This window comes from Tupaia chinensis, unplaced genomic scaffold (genome assembly GCF_000334495.1).
Source record: "Tupaia chinensis unplaced genomic scaffold, TupChi_1.0 Scaffold000317_1, whole genome shotgun sequence".
NCBI classification, from domain to species: domain Eukaryota; kingdom Metazoa; phylum Chordata; class Mammalia; order Scandentia; family Tupaiidae; genus Tupaia; species Tupaia belangeri.
Window position 1 is genome coordinate 1,184,108 of NW_006159810.1, and position 18,104 is coordinate 1,202,211.

The window sequence follows — 18,104 nt, forward strand, 5'->3', positions numbered from 1 at the left end:
TTTTGGGTTTTTTTTTTTTTTTTTTTTTTTTTTTTTTTTTAAGCTATAGGATGCACTTGTTTTCCAGAAAGACAGAGAGAGACAGACAGAAAGGAAGAAATCATCCGCTGGGGCAGGGGGTGGGGATGGCCACACCACAGTCCTTTCTCTTCCATTCTTGTCTCGGGAACTTGGGCACACACGCACACAGGCCTGGTATGAGTTTAAGCCACCGGGTCTGGGACTCGAACCACAGTCAACTACATGGGAGTCCAGCGACATAGCCACTAGGGCAACTGCTGGTCTCATTAATTTATTTATTTAATTTGTCCAGAGAGGGACAAAGTGAGAAAGCGAGAGAAAGGGAAAGTGAGAAAGCAAGCCACAAGGTCCAGGACTTAAACCACAGTAGGTCACGTGGGAGTCCAGGACTTAAACCACAGTCAGTCACATGGGAGTCCAGCGCCCCCAGATACCACATCACCTGTCAGCCCCAAATCACATCACCTTTTAAAATCATTTTAGAAGACGTCTATTAAGCTAATATCATGGATAATTCACCATTGCTGCTTTCTTTTTCATTTCTTCTACGATGCTGTTATAACTGACTACCAGAGGAAGTTAAACATCACTCCCGACTCCACTAATGGGGGTGCATTTTGAACATTAGTTAAAGATTAATAAGGATATTTCTTTGACAAGCATTTTTTTAGTCAGTTCATTGAGGATATCCAGATATCTGGTTATCTGTCAACATGTAAAGAAACGAAATCTCTAAATGGAGCCCTGAGTGTTTCACTTTCTGTCATGTTGTAAGAGATGCACTTTTATAAGGAAGAGTAAACGATCGCTCACGCTGCATACATGTGCAGTGTTATATGATGCCTCCTAACGCAGAGAAGAGTAAATGTTACGTGAACATTTAACAGCATGTGTTATCATGGGCATAAAATATGTAATGCAATTTGGAGTGCAAGTTTCTAATTCCTATGTTTTAACATGTCATTGAGTTGAATAATAAAAACATTCATGAAAAAATGAACTAATGGTCACCAGCCTGCTCTTTGCTCAGAGCCTGTCAGGTTTGAGTACACTTCAGTAATCCAGTTTTGTTATTGTTGGGTTTTTTGTTTTTGTTTTTGTTTTTTGTTTGTTTGAGAAGATTTTGCTATAGGCCACGTGCACTCACCAGAGAGACAGAGTGACAGAAAGCAAGAAATCACCTCCCAGGGGAGATGGCTACACCACAATCCCTTCTTCTCCAATCTCTTCTCAGGATCTTGGGCACGCACACACACGCGCCTGACATGAGACATGGGAGTCAAGGAACATAGCCATTTATGCCATCTGCTGGTTCCAATAATACGCATTTTTTTAAAAAAAAATATTTAAAGAGGAGCCGGCAGGTGGTGTGGTGGGTAAGGGCCCTGGACTCCCACATGGCCAACTGTGGTGCGAGTCCCAGACATGGAGGCTTGCTTTCTCACTGTCCTTCTCTCTCCCTCTCTTTCTCTCTGTCTCTCTCTGGAAATAATAATAATAAATAAAATTCTTTTAAAATTGTTTAATTATTTTTATTTGTAATTATTACTTTTTAATATGCTGTAAGGCACACATGTTCACCATGTGTGAGAAAGAGAGACAGAGAGAAAGTGAGAAAGCAAACTACCACATCTGAGACTTAAACCATGGTCCAGGAGTCCAGCATCCCAACCACCATGTCCTCTGCCGACCCCCAGTAACTCTTTTTTTTTTTTTTAAGAATTACTTTAATTTTGTTCATTTATTATTTTTTTCAATTTGACCAGAGAGAAAGAGAAAGAGAAGGAAGAGTGAGAAAGCAAACCACCAGGTCTGAGACTTGAACCTCAGCCATGTGGGAGTCCATTGCCTTAATGACTGTGACACCTGCTGGCTCCCAGTAATCCGTATTTTTTCAAAGTAGAACTTTATATAGCACACATGCAGTCCTATTGTGATAACCATGAAATAACATGGTCTGTTATTTCATGGTTACTTCTTCACTATCACTGGTGCTATGGTAGAGTTGAGAAATTTAATTGGAGGACACTTGGAGGATTCAGGGAGAGTACTGAAGTGTCAATGTGTTCTGCTCTGTTCATCTTTGGAAAAAACATGGTGTCCATGTGTTTTCACAGGGGAGGAGCTCTGCTCAGGCCTTAAACACGGCTGCACCTTGGACTGTCCCTTCGGTTTCCTGACTGATGCCCACAACTGTGAGATCTGCCAATGCCGCCCACGGCCCAAGAAGTGTAGACCCGTAATCTGTGACAAATATTGCCCACTTGGATACCTGTACGTATTTCTTCATTCGAGAAATCCATTATGAAGTGTAACTTGAGGAAATGTTTCTATCTTTTGTTAGTTGGTTTGTGTATGTATGTTTCTGAATAAGTCAGTGATGTACTGAGTCCAGAATATCTTACCACTGACCCTTGAACATCATGGGTTTGAATTTCATGGGTCCTTTTATAAATGTTTTTTTTTTTTTTCAATAAACGCATTAGAAAATACATTATAGTACTATAAATGTACATCTCTTCCTTGGGATTTTCTTAATTACGTTTTCTTTTCTCTAGCTTTCTTTATCGTAAGGATACAGTATGTAATACAACATAAAGCATGTGTTAATCAACTGCTTACGTTATCAGCAAAGCTTCTAGTCAACCGTAGGCCATTTGTAGTTAAGTTTGAGAGAGAATCAAAAGTTATATGCAGATTTTTAACTGTATGGGAGAGGTCAGTACCTCTAACCCCTGTGCTGCTCAAGGGTCAACTACATTTGTTTTGTTAGATTATTCGGAAAACGGGGAAAAGAGTACATCTCCACAGAAAAGAATCAAGCTTTATTCTTACTCTTTTATGGATTGGACCAGATACACTCTTTGGCCTGTTATTTGAGATGTCCCCATAGCAAGGTGTTTTTGGACACTGCCTCAGAGAGCTAGTGGTGGAATTGTCATGAGGTCTCAATGTTACAAGAACTGCAGTTTTCACAACTGTCCTAAGAATTAATTTGTGATAATTTACTTCTACTTTTTTTTTTTTTTTTTTTTTTTTTTTGAGAGAGAGATTTTTGCTATAAGGCATGTACACTCTCTAGAGAGGCAGAGAGAAAATGAGAAATCACCCCCTTCGGGGCTATGACCACACCACAGCCCTTTCTCCTTTATTCTCCTCTTGGGATTTTGAGCACCCATTCACACAAACCTGGCGTGAGTTTCAAGCCACGGGATCAAGGACTCAAACTGTGGTCAGCCATGTGGGAGTCCAGTGCATTCATCGCTACACCACCTGCTGACCCCTGTCCTCTACTTTAAGGTCAACTGGCAGCCACTCATTCACAATATAGAGGATCCTGGCCTTAATGTCTTACCTGAGAACTAGTGAACATTAAACATTTTTTTTTATGTAGCTATAGATTTTATGAATTTCCCTGACAATAGGGCCATGACTTGTATGTTTAAATATCCTTTATTGCATTATACCTTTTGAAAATCCAGACTATTCCAGGGGAAAAATAGATACTTCACATTTGTTTCTTTGGTGTATTGGGTTGTTGGAAAAGTCATTTGCTCTGTTTGATTTCAGTCTGTTTCTAATTTGATATATTTATGTAGTGCTAGTAATTATAAGAGACTTAGATTCACTCTCTCTTACCCAACTTCTTCTAGTCTTCTATTTTATTCATCCTTTTGAAAATTTTAGTTGGGGAGGGATGTCTTAATTATAATTTTAATTGGATAATTAAATTGGAAATATTATTCTTTAAAATTCCCCAATAAAGTAATACATCATCATTGGTCTTAATCCTCAAATATGAATATGATACCAATAAAAGTATGATTATTTCTTAGCTTAACTACTAATATAAAATTATCATTATCACAACTGTAGCTACAGTCACTTGCTGCAAGTAATGACAGTTCAAAGTCAAAGATGCATTCAAATCCATCCCTCATCCTGGAGCACAATCTCCAGAGGATTGTAGGCTTTACTTTGCATTCTTCTTGGGAAACACATTCAGAGAGGACCAGCTGACTGTCATGGACAGCTGAGGATTGCACTGACTGCAACATGTGTCTTAAAGACAGTCTCTGAAAGAGAAATGCTGTCCAGGCAACGTATAGGAATGTCAGATGAAGACACCCATTGGTGCCCCTTGTAAACACCCGCTGAGTGCATAAAGCAAATACTGACAGGATGGACAGATGGGACAGAGAGACAGACAGACAACTGAATAAATGATCAGTCAAAGCCCTGACAAATCTTGAAAGTAACACCCATATATGACCTGAGTATAAATCATTAGTTTCATGTACTGTCCTTATCACATTGAAATAAATAAGTCGACCCTAGTGTTGAATTATCATTTCACTTAGCAGCATGTAGTTTGTCACGTGAGCAGTTGTCACTTTCAAGGGTTTTCCACAGGGCTGTCTTCTTTTTTTTTTTTTTTTTTGAGAGATTTTCACTGTAGGGCGCGTGCACTCGCCGTGCACTCGCCAGACAGACAGAGAGAGACATAGAGACAGAAAGCGAGAAATCACCCCCCGGGGGGATGGTCACGCCGCAATCCCTTCTCCTCCATTCTCCTCTCGGGATCTTGGGCACGCACGCACACGCGCCCGGCGTGAGTTTTAAGCCACCGGGTCCGGGGCACGAACCGCGGTCAACTACATGGGAGTCCAGCGACATAACCATTACGCTAACTGCTGGTTCCCAGGGCTGTCTTCTTTTAAAGTCCTTTCGTTTGTCCAAGGTGAGAAAGAACACTTTTTCTTTCCATTGAAGACCAGTATTGGCCACTTGGTGCTAGGGATGAAACATGAGGGTAAATAGAGTAACTCTTCCTTCTCTGAAGCCCAGGGAGCTAGGCAGAGCAGAGCCTGTGGAGGAGGTGCTGAGCCTGAGAAAGGCTGCAGCCCTGTGCTGATGAACAGAAGGAAGACAGCATGGGGGAGCTCTTTGGTAACAGGATGTCATTCTCCTTTCAGAGAGAAGGCAACACTGTTGGGAAGAACTTTTGCTCATAGAATCTCTACTTAAACTACTACGATTATTTTTTTTTTCATAAACACATATTTAATCAAAATCACCTTTTTGATTGGCACAAAATTTAGATACTGTAGCTTACTACAGGGAAAAAAATGTTTATCTAGCCTCTTGTCCTTTGGTCCATACATTTGGGTCATACCTCATGGATGGAGAATTTTTGAACTGATGCTCTTTTCTAACTAGACTTAATGAGGTAATTATTGGACATCAACTGTAGGATATCTTGAGGCTTTTAGACCTTATCAGCATCTACGTAGCATTTTCAGGTCCGTGGGGCATTAAATTCTCCTTTTATCATCTCTAAATTTCAGTAGAATTACATACAAATGTTTAGTAGTATCTGGAATTTCGTAGAGAATGCAGTCCTGTGAGGATGTGTGTAGCCCTAACAGAACAAAGATTTTTGCCCCTCACACTAGTCTCCAGCAATGGCCAAGATACATCCTTCTCCATTCTGTCTCTAGAGCTGCACATTCATCTTTTTATACAGTCATGCCACTTTTCCTAATTAAATCAGCGGTCACATCATTGGGGTTCTGACAGCCACATCTCAGAAGCACCTAAGTGCTCAGGCAGTTCTAAAGCTTGGTCGTAGGTGGCTGGCAGTCATGACCACAGGGAGCTAATTACTCGTCACTTCAAGAGCCTCTGGGAGCAGAAGTCAAGTCATTGTGCTTAAGAGCAGTTTCACTTCATTGACCCTCAGTCTGAGCACTGGAATATCGTTTGAGATTTGGTGATTTTCTGACCTCTGACAAAATTTTAATTACCCAGGAAGAATAAGCACGGCTGTGACATCTGTCGCTGTAAGAAATGCCCAGAGCTCCAATGCAGTAAAATCTGCCCCTTGGGTTTCCAGCAGGACAGTCATGGCTGTCTTATCTGCAAGTGCAGAGGTAAGTATGACCTCGTGACCCCGGCCCTCAAAGCAACCCAGAGCACCAAAACAAAGAACAGAAGGACTTTGTGTAAATGAAGCAGTTTAAGTGATTACTGTTTGTGACACACATGTCACCTTCCATGGGACCATCCCACAGGATTCCCCTTTCCCTTCGTCGTAAGAGAATGGAAGCTTAGACACGGATTTAAAGGAGGCATATAATGGACAAGCACACTGACCAAAGTAATCACTCCTCAGCCGTTTGCTTTTCCTTATTTCAGGAATGTTAGCCAAGAGCACATTTATCTTGACCTCCAGAGAGTCCCTCTGTTCAGGAGTGGGACAGATACAATAGATACCATAAAGATCCCCCTTTCAAAGCCTGGAGGGTGGGTGTAGCCAAAACGTCTGCTCATTTATTTCCTGGTAACAGTGTTCTGTGACTTGAGACTTCTGCTGAATAATGCCAGCCTGTAGCTGTGCAAGCATGAGTCCAGGTGTCCCTGTTGCCTAAGACTTCCCCGCTCAAGGGACATTTCTGAAGTTGTTGACCATGTGCCCTGACCATCAGTCCTGCCCTTACCCTGCCCGTGCTGCTTATTCCGTTATGTTGTGGTTGTTAGCATAACCCATACATAAAGCAATAAAAAAATCTCTAAATTTTATTTGCTATTTTTTCAAAATTGGACAGTCGTCACAGTGGTTTTAAAGGATCAGAAAAGAGCAAAAATCTAGTCGTCGTTTTCATTGTTGTGCTAAACAAAAACCTGTTCATAGTAGAGGGCCCAGGAATTTTCCACTGGATGAAGCTTTCTATAATTATTCTGTATATAGTAAACATATGTGTCAACCCATTGTAAAAATCAATGCTTTTTTGTTATCGTATAAAAAAAAATAAGAAAGTAGTGAAAACCAGCAACAATCTCCCTAAGAGATGAAAGTGTTTCAGGGTTTTTTCTAGCTTTCTTTTTTCTTCTTTTCAAAATTGAGAGCCTATTGACTTAAATTCTTTTCCTGAGCATTTCCCGTGTCGCGAACTGTCCTTTGTCAGCATTAACGTCCGGTGGCTGGGTTCCATTCCATGTGAGGACACCGCAGGCTGTTTCTCCTGTGCAGTAGCTGTTCTTTACCAGGCTGCCTTCTGTCTGTCCAGAGGTCCCTGCTTCAGCTGGGCCACCCGTGCTGTCAGGCACATGTCTGTCCATGGATGGCCATCATCATAAAAATGAGGAAAGCTGGCATGATGGGTGCCGGGAATGCTACTGTCACAATGGACGGGAAATGTGTGCCCTGATCACCTGCCCAGTGCCTGCCTGTGGCAACCCCACCATTCATCCTGGACAGTGCTGCCCGTCATGTGCAGGTAAAAGCTGGCTGCCAACTGTGTGCTCCGTAGCAAATGACTTCTGCCTTGCAGGGCCTCAGGTATACCTGTATTCCAAAGGACATGCAAGGAACATCCCCCGCAACACTTTTCAGCTGTCCACGATTTTGTCAACAGCAGTCACAAAATCAGCCGGGCACTGTAAATGATTAGTCAGAGACCAGAAAATTCTAAAGCTCGAGAAACTCTTCTCCTTGGTTTCGAATGATTTGCGCCATCGTACTGGTCTTTGAACCGCATTTTTGTGAAGATGTGTGGGCTTGTGTAATTAAACATAAGCTCTCCATAGTGTATTAAGGCTGAGTGTTACAGTTAATTTGAGGAGATTGGTGCTCATTTTATTTCATAAAAGCATGCCACTTACAAGTTATATTTGGGAGGGAGAGAATTATTAAGGTCTATGGCTATTGGTCTTTGTTAAATTAATGGACTTGTAGCACTCCTGCCAAATGGACATACAGAGAGTGACCACACATCGAAAACATTTAAAATCATAATAAGAGTAATCAAAATCAGTTGGTAGAAGAATAGAACAGATTTGTAATTCATAGGAGTTTGAATTATGGTTGTCCATAACAGTAATTTAACCATAATACCTCATCTAGTACCTCTTATCCAAGTTTTTTCTATCTATTATTTCTCCCTCTGGGCAAGCTACTTTGAGTTAGGGGAAAATACAGTTGGGCAGTTTTTCATTTGGAAAACAGACACAGGAAGATTAAAACTCTCTTACCCAATGTGAAATAGTATGTCAGCTGGAAGGCCAGAAAGAAGTGAGTCTCTAGATTCTTACATCAGATTTCTTTTAAAGTTTAAATGCATAGTCAGATTTTGGAGGCATGATTATTTCCCCCCTGTCCAACCATGGTCCTATATCTCTCTGTGGATGAACCTGCCTGTGTGCAAAGGGTATTGTCAGGAGCCTGACACCTGGTCCCTTCTCAGCAAGGCCAGACTAGCCTGGCAGGGAAGGGGGCTGCACTGGCCTGGCTGTACTCACCTTGCCCGCGATAGTTGGGGTGTGGGGGAGGGCGACACTTTAAGTCCCTTTCAGGTCTGCAGTTCTAGACACCTCAGCCACTGTAGTATCAAGGTGACAGGCAGCTCCTGTACCCCATAGAGGACCAGGTTGTAATGCAGAAGAGATGCCATGCTTTGTTTTTCCATAGTTCAGTCAGATGTGCTCTGTATCAGAACTCCCCTTTTTTTAGGGTTTTCTAGTTATATGTGAAAAAAAAAAAAAAAAAAAAAAACCTGCTACTACCCACTGCATCAGAAGGTAAATGAACAGTTTAATGAGCTGGAACTCAATGAGTTGACTCTGGGGAGGGAAAGATTGTGTGTCCCCTCAGAGACCCAAGCTTCATCTGTAGGTGGAGAGTGTAGTGTGGATTTGTACCAGGTCTCAGCTAAACACGTACTTGGTGAAGAAGTCTAGAGTCAAATGGAGAGAAATACAACACATTATAAGAATAGATCATTGACCTATTATCTGAGTCAGTGGAGCCAGAAGTATTTTTCTCTGTTACAGAGAGATGGAAAGTTCTTACCCAAATACACACAGAGTTATTGACATACCATTGAAGGTGTGTGACTGTCTGGGTATACATGTACAAAAACACATTCTTATATATGGGTGTGTAGAAATACGTTTTTTCCAGAAATCTTTACTTTTGTGGGTTGACCCATGTGGATTCTTCTAAATAGGAACCCCAGCTTTGCATTCATGGACTTCTACTTTAAAGAGTATTTTGTTTCCTCTTCCACTCAAAGGTCAGCTGTTTTTCTCTGCGACATACATGAGCAATTCCTGAATTCTTCTAGTAGAAGATTTCACCAAATGATATTGTCTCTCAGATTTTTTTCTCTCACCCTCTACCTTTCTATTTTCTTTCTGTCTCCATCTCTCTGGTCCTTCTGTGTTGCCTTGAGGCACATAGCAAAGGGATTAGCGAGATAGGACACCCACAGACATACATCATCTTTCTTGTGGCCACTTCCTACATGTCAGCATTTAAAGGGCACTACTTGTCAGTCCTCTGTAAGCCCTTTTGAAAGCAATAAGGGAGGCTTTTCCCAACATTCATTTATTGATACTCTGGAACAATTTTTTTCTTTTTCTGTAAGCCACAGGAAATACACTTTTATCATCTCGTCTCAGCTCAATTTTCATTGTAGTCATCTTCCTCTCTGTTGTTTGTATGCTAGAAAGTTTGGTACTACTACTAGTGACTGTAAGCATTGACTGATGGTAGTTTTTGTAATATGTCCATTTAGTGGAAGTTTTCATCTTAGGCCAGATAGTGGTACAGCAGTAAAGCAATGCCCTGCAATGCCAGACCCACATGGGAAGTTCTGGGTTCATGTCCCAAGGCTTCCCTATATATACAAGGCATGAGCATGTGTGTCTGTGATAGGGACTGGGTGGCAGTGGGTCTCGTCATGAAGACCCTGTTGGGCGTGCCCTCTCTCTCCTTTTTCTCTCTCTCAGTTGAGCTAAATGATTAGACTTAAAATAAGTTCTAGTCTTTACCAGTTCCATGAGGTGAAGTCATAGTGAAAGTCACCTCCTTAACTGGAAACCAGCCACACCATGTCCCCTCATCAATACTGCTGACTAGTGTTGGCCATTGCTTTGAAAGTCACAGTCTCAGTTCACACAGGAGATTTCAGCTCTGAGCATCTCTATGCAGATAGGGTAGCTCTTCTGGGGCCCGACTTCCACTGTGCTCCAAGCATGAGCTAGCCACGTTGTCTCCAGACTGTTTCTCAGCAGGATCAGCACTGTCAACACCTTCTTGAAGTGCTTGTTGTATTTGGATTACACGAGGATGGATAATGTCTTCATACTTCTCATTTCCCTAGTCCAACTCCAAGGCAACTCCCAGAACCTCCCCAGACACTTCAATATTAAATTCCCTCTCTATCATTATCATCTCACCAGGCGACTAAAATGGTGAAGAGAGATCATAGTCAACATCAGCCTCTAAGCTTTTACCTTTCTTCCTGATGACATCACAAACAAATCCTTAGTCTCAGGTGAGGGTTTCCAACTGTTGATTCTACAAGAGCCTTCCTGGGCTGCTTAACACTTGTTAGGTGGGGGTGTGCCTGTTGACAGCAGGACATACTTCCAGGCACCGAAGTACTCAGAATCCCAGAGATAATGAAGCAGATAGGGCTGAGATCATTGGAAGTTTTGTTTAATGTAGAGACATAGCCTTGTGCCAGACAGCTGTAGACTTGGGATCTCATCCTGTTTGTCCTTAATACTCTGGGCCCTATTTCCTCATATGTAAAATGAGATAATAGTACCTACTGCACAAGGTTGATACAAGGAGGGAAATGAAGCAGAAATAATGAGTATAGAGTGCTTAGCATGGAAATACAGTTGGACCATAGCAAGCATTCAGGAAATGAGAGTCCTTTATTCTAGATAACTCCTACCCTTTCACAAAGATGCCTACAGAGACTCCTCCCTCTAACTTAATTCTTGTACTGACTTTTCCCATTGATGTTGACAGACTCACACCACTTGAACATCACTTCTGAGATTAGCACTTCCGCCATTGTCTTAAATTTCTACACCTGCAATACTTTTCTTCCTTTTCTTCACTAAGCATAAAATGAGACACCCCTCAGCCAATTCTTTGTTTCTGTCCCTTTAAGCAAACAGCACCAGGCTCTTCAAGGACTAAAGAGACTACAGATGAATAAAGGCTTGTGCTCTGGTTTTGTGTCATTCCCCAGATGACTTTGTGGTGCAGAAGCCAGAGCTCAGCACCCCCTCCATTTGCCACGCACCTGGGGGAGAGTACTTTGTGGAAGGAGAAACGTGGAACATCGACTCCTGCACTCAGTGCGCCTGCCACAGCGGCCGCGTCCTGTGCGAGACAGAGGTGTGCCCACCGCTGCTCTGCCAGAACCCCTCGCGCACCCAGGACTCCTGCTGCCCCCAGTGCCCAGGTAAGGACACTGAGCCTCAGCATGTGCTGGGCAGGGAGGGACGCAACTTTGAGTGTTGTCGTTCTGCATGGTGTGCATGGCGGCATGTGGGAGCCTGCCAAAGCCAATAACCCAAGCACGAACATCAGGCAGCCTGCTTTCTGAAATCCCTTCTCCAGCCCATTCATTTATGCGATCAGTGTGCCCCTTGCATGAGGCAGCTTTGAAAAAGAAAGGAGATGGTTTCTGCCATTTTCCCCCCGTAGCCCTACATCTGAGACTTAAGGAATATATCTAGGTTGAAACAGTCCCCCGTTATCCCAAGTAATTTTGCAAAGCCGAAGAGTCCTCTTTGTCTTTAACAAATGTGAAAAAATCTTATTGATAAATAATGTAAATAAAATTCTTTAAAAATATAAGGGTGTTGAAGATACTTTGAAATAAGCATAATGCCACCCCCTTGACCCTATAGTGATTAATAAGACCCAAAAGTAGTAAGTCACTAGCAGTGCAGCTGGACAAGGGGTACTGCTGTTTTCTTTCTATTTCGCACATTTTCTGACCTTAGGTAAATTTATGGTCATGGAGCAAATACATTATAATGAAAATTCATCCGGATTTTAAACATTAGTTACTGGTTTCATAACTAAAGTAATCCTTCTGATTAACACTAGAGTACTAGACTCTTTCAAAAGATATCTCATTTTGCCAACTAATTTTATTTTCTTATTGCCAAACCTTTTTATATTCTTAATAGCCATTTACCTTCTGAACATATATTCTTAGAGTAATTATACTCAAAAAAACAGACATTCGTATTACTTTTTTTAACATCGGATTATCTAGCTGGACAACCAGAATTTGTTACTTTTTCCTTGTAGCTAGCATCGTCAGTGTCTGAATTGTTCATGGGTTCATGCTGATACTGTGCTTAATTATCAATATGTAAGATGAACTGGGGATAGCTGCATTATTCACTATTGTCATTATCCACCAAAGCCAAAGTACTATCATCTTCATGCAAAATCTTTGGTTTAACTAACTGCCACGTTAATCTGAGAAGCTTAATTAGAGCAAGGTGTTTTCTAATATTAGAAGTAGTTCTGATATATTACACTTTTAGGATATGTATGACCTATTCCCCACTATATTTTTAGGCTATATGTGGCCCATTTGCTATTATATTTTTGTCACTAATACTGTTTTACTTAGACCCAAACCCTGATGAAAGCTCTGGGTATATAGCTAGGTCTCTACTCACATCCTTCTGGTACAAACCACATAGAGTGGTCTCTCCCGTGGTGCTAATGAATGCATATTCATTTAAATGTTATTCATTTTACAAATATTCATGGAATGCCGGACTCAAGCCATAGGAATCCTGAGGTTCAGGAAAGCAGACAGAGATCCCATTTTGTGGAGCAATATCCAGAAGAAAAGCAAAAGAGTCCAGTAGTGCTCCTTAAGTAAATAACAGCAAATAAGAGAAATGCCTCGGAAGGAAGGACCTGAAGAGGAATTAACCTAGAAAGCTTTGCCTAAAGTGGGATGTGCCCTTTGTGCTAGGAGTTGAGTGGTGAGCCCCAGGAGTTGATTAAGACAAGGGCAATGGGGCATGAGACTTCTCCAGGACCAGTGGCCCAGATCCACTGATGGGACACCCCACTAGTGTCACAGGCCCGGCCTGTACAGAGGAGAGCTGGGCAGATACAGGACTCCTTAGGGTATAAGGCATGGTTTCCTGCAGCAGGACGCCTCAAGATTGGTGGGCCTGTTCAGAGCCCACCAGGCAGCCACATTCCTGTTTCCTTTTTGTCATTCTGTTCAAGAACCCCTTTGTGTGCCTAGATTTGACTTCTCATTTATAAGCTTGGACCTGGGTTACTTTTTTCTTCTCTCTGTTCCGATCTTCTTCACTTTCTCCCTTCCTTTTTTTAAGTGTACAATTTGAAAGATATTTCAATGATTCCCTTCATTATAAGTGTTAGAATTATATATATATATATAAATCATCATTCCAAGGATTACTTACGTATCTACAAATAGGAGCATATATAGGATCTGTATTTTAAAATCGATCACCCATACAAAATGGATCTTTCTGGACTTCCCATTCATAGTTGTATTACAGTGATAAAAACATTATAAGTCTTAAAACTCACAGGATCAGTTTCATCCCACCACTGTAAATTTCAGCAGTAGCATTGTCAAATGGTACATTATGCATCTAGAAAATTGTTGTCTCTAATTTTAGGATACTTGCATTCCAGAATGGTACAAATACAATACATATGTTCAATGGAATAACACTTCAGGAGAGTTGTACCCTTGTGGTGATTCTTTCTCCAAGAGGCATTGTCATTTTCCCTCTCCTCCTTTCCTCTCTTCTGGTCTAGTTTTTGAGCAAGCCCTGGTGATGGAATGGGCTCATGAAGAAGACTGAGCATTCCAGTACGTGAGCTACTTCACCAAAGTGAAAAGGGAGAGAGTGCAGTAGCATTTGTATCTTTTTGTAGCTTTTAAATTTTTCTTGCATTCTTTATTTTCTAGCATGAGAAGAAAAAGCATAGCATAGAAGAGATTAAAGATCTCACTCCAGCACATTGTGATGTCCTCTTGGGTCTTTTCGAGGCCTCAGTAAGAGGCCTCCAGATTCTAGGGTCTTTATTTCAGGTGTCATTTCACAGCTTCATCACTGCTGTCTCTGTTCCCTGCTTCCTCTTGTAAGTTTTTAGACACAAGGTTGGATGTCACTTGTAAGGGTCACCCACAGAAGCTAATGTCACCCACAGAAACTCATAGTGATTTGCAGGGCCTAGTGTGGAAAAGAGTAGAGATGTTTTTGTTGTTGTTGTTGAGAGAGAGATTTTTGCTATAGGGTATGTGCACTCACTGGAGAGACAGAGAAAAAGTGAGAAATTATCCCCCAGGAAAGATGGCCATACAACAATCCCATCTCCTTCATTCTCCTCTCAGGATTTTAGGCACACATGCACACGTGCCCAGCCTGTTTCAAGCCTCCAGGTCCAGGACTTGAACCCTGATTGGCCATGTAGGAGTCCAGTAATGCAACCATTACACCACCTGCTGATCTCAAGAGTAGAAATGGTTTTACTGGTGCTCACTTTAGCAGATAGCATCCAAGATGTGAATTCCTACAGTTTCTAGGTGAAGCCCTTTCTCCAGTTTGCCCATAACTAGGAGAGGTACTTTTGCTTCCAGAAGGACTGAAATTTGCCAGTTACTATAAATCCGAATAAATGCTCAGCTTTCAAAACAAATAAGGGGGGCAACAAGTGGCATGGTGGTGAAAGCGCTGGACTCCCATGTAGCCAACCACTGTTCGAGTCTTAGACCTAGAAGCCTGAAAATCACTCCAAACACGTGTGCCCAAAATCCCTAGAGGAGAATGGAAGAGAAGGGATTGTGACATGGCCATTCTCCCTGGAGGGGGTGGGGGTATATGATTTTTCACTTTCTCTCTCTCTGTCTCTGTCTCTGTCTGTCTCTGGCCAGTGCACACACCCTAAGGCAAAAATCTATTTAAAAAAAAAAGAAAACTCAGCCTTAGCAGAAGTTAGCATTGGCTGGTCTCTTAAACAAGAACTTATTCCTTCATGTAGATGGTCCCAAAAAGGTCAATGAAAAAAATCATCATACTTACTGTCTTTACCCATTTGGACGGGATCCACAGAACCATTCCTGGAAGTGATCAAGAGTTCATTTGGAACAGTGGAACCAATGGTTGTCCTCTCACTGGTACCTGCTGCCTTTAGGATTGGCAGGAGGAGGTACAGTTACACAGTGGAAAGGAAAGGTGCGAGCCAACTCTTTTATGCTGGTTTCTCTCTGTCTCTCAGAGGGCCCAATGTGAAGCCACTGCCTTGAACCTCACAAAGAATCCAGTGTGTTAGCTGTGGGTATTCATGAGGTAACATGGAAGGAGAATGTGACCTTAGATCACCCTTATCGTGTGATAACTATAGCTCAGTTGTTGCTGTTTCATGGCTGAAAATACAAAGGTTCATGAAGTCAATTCTGAGAAGAGCATTTGATAGCTCTCAGTGTATCCATCGGGAAAATGTGGTTCTCTTAGAGGTTTGCTAGGTAGTACAGTCATGGCTACTTCTAGACTCTTGAGTGGTGAAGGTGGTTGGAAAGGTTCTAAACTAGGAACTTCACTAGCTTCTATTTTCCTTTCTATGCCTTGGTCAGATTTCTGCTTGAGAAGATGGCAATTTTTATGAATGTCAATGGATACCAAGACCAAAGAAATAGCTAGGTATTCTGGTGACATTCTTTTCTGTGTCAAGTTGTAACTTAATCTGGAAACCCTCTGGTCAGCCTTTAAATAAACAAGAACAGATGACTTGCAGATGGTTTCTGGGGTGTGGGGTGCATCCTGATGAGTGTTTGAGACTCCTAGCATCTTTCAGCCATTAATGCGAAGGCCTGAACATGGGTAAATATATAGGCGCTTCTTGAGATTCTGGTACAATGAAAACTTGTGCATTGATTGGTTAGGATTACATGTGCCCGCAAGTAAGAAAACACCCAGCTACAAGTTTTAAACAAACAGAAGTCTAGTTTCTACACATTACAAAGAGTTGGGAGGCAGGAGTTCATCGGCATTGATTCCCTGACACAGGAATGTCAAGGCCTGTCTTTCAGATATGATAAAGGTGTCATGGCTATTGTCAAAACACTCATTTTGAAGACAGAAAAAATGAGGAAGCATAGTGGTAGTGACATAATCACCCTTCTTTGAAGAAAGAAGAGGCTTTTCCTAAGTCCCTCATTGACTGTTAGGTCACACTAGCGACAGCCAGGTGACATAGCCACCCCTAGTTGGAACCTGGAACAGCAGGGAACAGGGTCATCCAGGTTGACAATCACAGTCGTTGCCCCTATTGTGATCTAAGTCATGGGACAATCCCAAAGAAAATCAGGGTTTTGTCAAGCTAAGGACAAAGGGTAGAGGGATGTTATTTATGCAACTGACAGATTCTCTGTTATTTTTGTTATAACGTTGTAAAATTCAAAACCCTGCCTGAATCAGATGTCCTGATTGGTACTCAGTCATTCTTTTCAGGAGTCACCCAGAGCTGCCGTAACTAGGTGTGCCTTGTAAGTCGGAGGGACGCTCACTCTGTTGCACAGTTGGAGGCCTGCAGCATCTTCTTTGCTGACCTGTCTGTTCATTTTTCCAGATGAACCTCTTCAGCCTTCCTCATCCCATAATGACAGCGTGCCTAGTTACTGCAAAAATGATGAAGGGGATATATTCCTGGCAGCTGAGTCCTGGAAGCCTGACGTTTGTACCAGCTGCGTGTGCATGGATAGCGTAATTAGCTGTTACTCTGAGTCTTGCCCTTCCGTATCCTGTGAAAGACCTGTTTTGAGAAAAGGCCAGTGTTGTCCCTACTGCATAGGTAAGACCTCAAAAAAAAAACACAAACCAACAAAAAAAAAATTCTTCACCTCTACCAGCGGCCACTAAATCTATATTGACAGCTATTTGTTTAGATCAGTTAATACTTTTGAAATTGGTTTTCTGGTTGCCATGCCGCACAGACCCAGCATGGTAACCTCAAGCAGGATAAAGCTGTGGAAGATGTTCCCAAGAAAAAACACATTAGGAATAAAATGTTCTTTCCCAGAACATCATGATGTTCAGCACTGTGGTGTTCTATTAGGCTCTTTTGCCGGTTCAGGATTTTCTGCATCAGAATTCTCCTCCATATTATTGACAGTGGTTGTTTACATGGCTTACAGAAATGCCATGACATTGTCCTCCCTGTGGCCCCTGGTAATACAGCTTGTGAGCAGAGGACATGTGTATACTAGCCCCTAACATCCACTCCAGACTGGTCCTATGGACATAAGCCAGATGCTGTTCCACATCCAGAAGGGAAGGCTGAGACAGCTGGCAACTCTAATCAAGGACAGTCCCCGTTCCCACGGCTCTCACTGTCTCTTATTACTTTCGGGTCCAGTAACACTCCTAAAGTCAAATGAAAGACAATGACACATCCATCTCATTCCTATAGTGAGCCCGTAATCAGAGTAACGTATAAAAACTATGCAAGCTGTCTTAATTGCAAGTATTGTGCATTTATTGTTGCAGATTTTGCATGCTTAGTAGACATAAGTGATTACAAATATTTGGAGTGATACCTGGGGAAGAAAAAAGAGCTTGTGGCCACAAAACTTTGTGGCAGTTCCCATAGATGACCTGATGAATGGTAGCCATCACTCAAGTTCATGGGGAGAGATGCTTCTCCTTCTCTTGTGACCCCCTGGCCACTTGACAGGGCTGCTTTCTCTGAGTCTTTTATCCCACACATTGATGTATGAGAGACAGATACTTTAAAAACACAGTATGTGTTCTCAAGAGTTCTGCAGAGCTAACTTTTCTCAATGTTATGTGTTGAAAGCTGGATTCTCTCCTTTCAGTAGAGTAACCATCTATTTTATCATTTATTCTTCAAACCATGGTGCTTTTAGGAGTTCAGTGGAGGCTAATAATAATGACGATGAGACAACAGCTATAGACCAGGAGCATGGCAACCAAACCAGGCCGTAGATGGCCTTACCTCCTAGTGACTGCAGCTTAGGCTCCCCTGTACTATTAACACATGTAAGCTTTGTGGCTCTGCTGTGTGCGTTTAGGTCAGCTCTTCAAATGGGTCAGTAGCACAAACTCCCAAGGCAAACGTCCAGCTTAGTGTTCCTTACTTTTTAAAGGGCTGACTAAAATTTGTATCCAAAAAATGGCATCACCTTTGGTAAGATCTGAATGAAGGATGAAAGTAGGCTATATTTTCAGGAGGGAAA

At 42.0% G+C, this 18,104-nt stretch overlaps 1 protein-coding gene across 1 annotated transcript in view; it reads left to right on the forward strand.

The window, feature by feature from the left end:
• Positions 1–18,104, forward strand: part of CRIM1 (cysteine rich transmembrane BMP regulator 1) — a 218,335-nt gene that overhangs the window by 164,154 nt on the left and 36,077 nt on the right. The window contains exons 13-17 of the mRNA XM_006151377.1: positions 2,139–2,295; positions 5,833–5,954; positions 7,092–7,301; positions 11,073–11,288; positions 16,478–16,699. Of these exons, the coding sequence (XP_006151439.1) occupies positions 2,139–2,295; positions 5,833–5,954; positions 7,092–7,301; positions 11,073–11,288; positions 16,478–16,699 (927 nt within the window). The remainder of the gene's footprint in view (positions 1–2,138; positions 2,296–5,832; positions 5,955–7,091; positions 7,302–11,072; positions 11,289–16,477; positions 16,700–18,104) is intronic.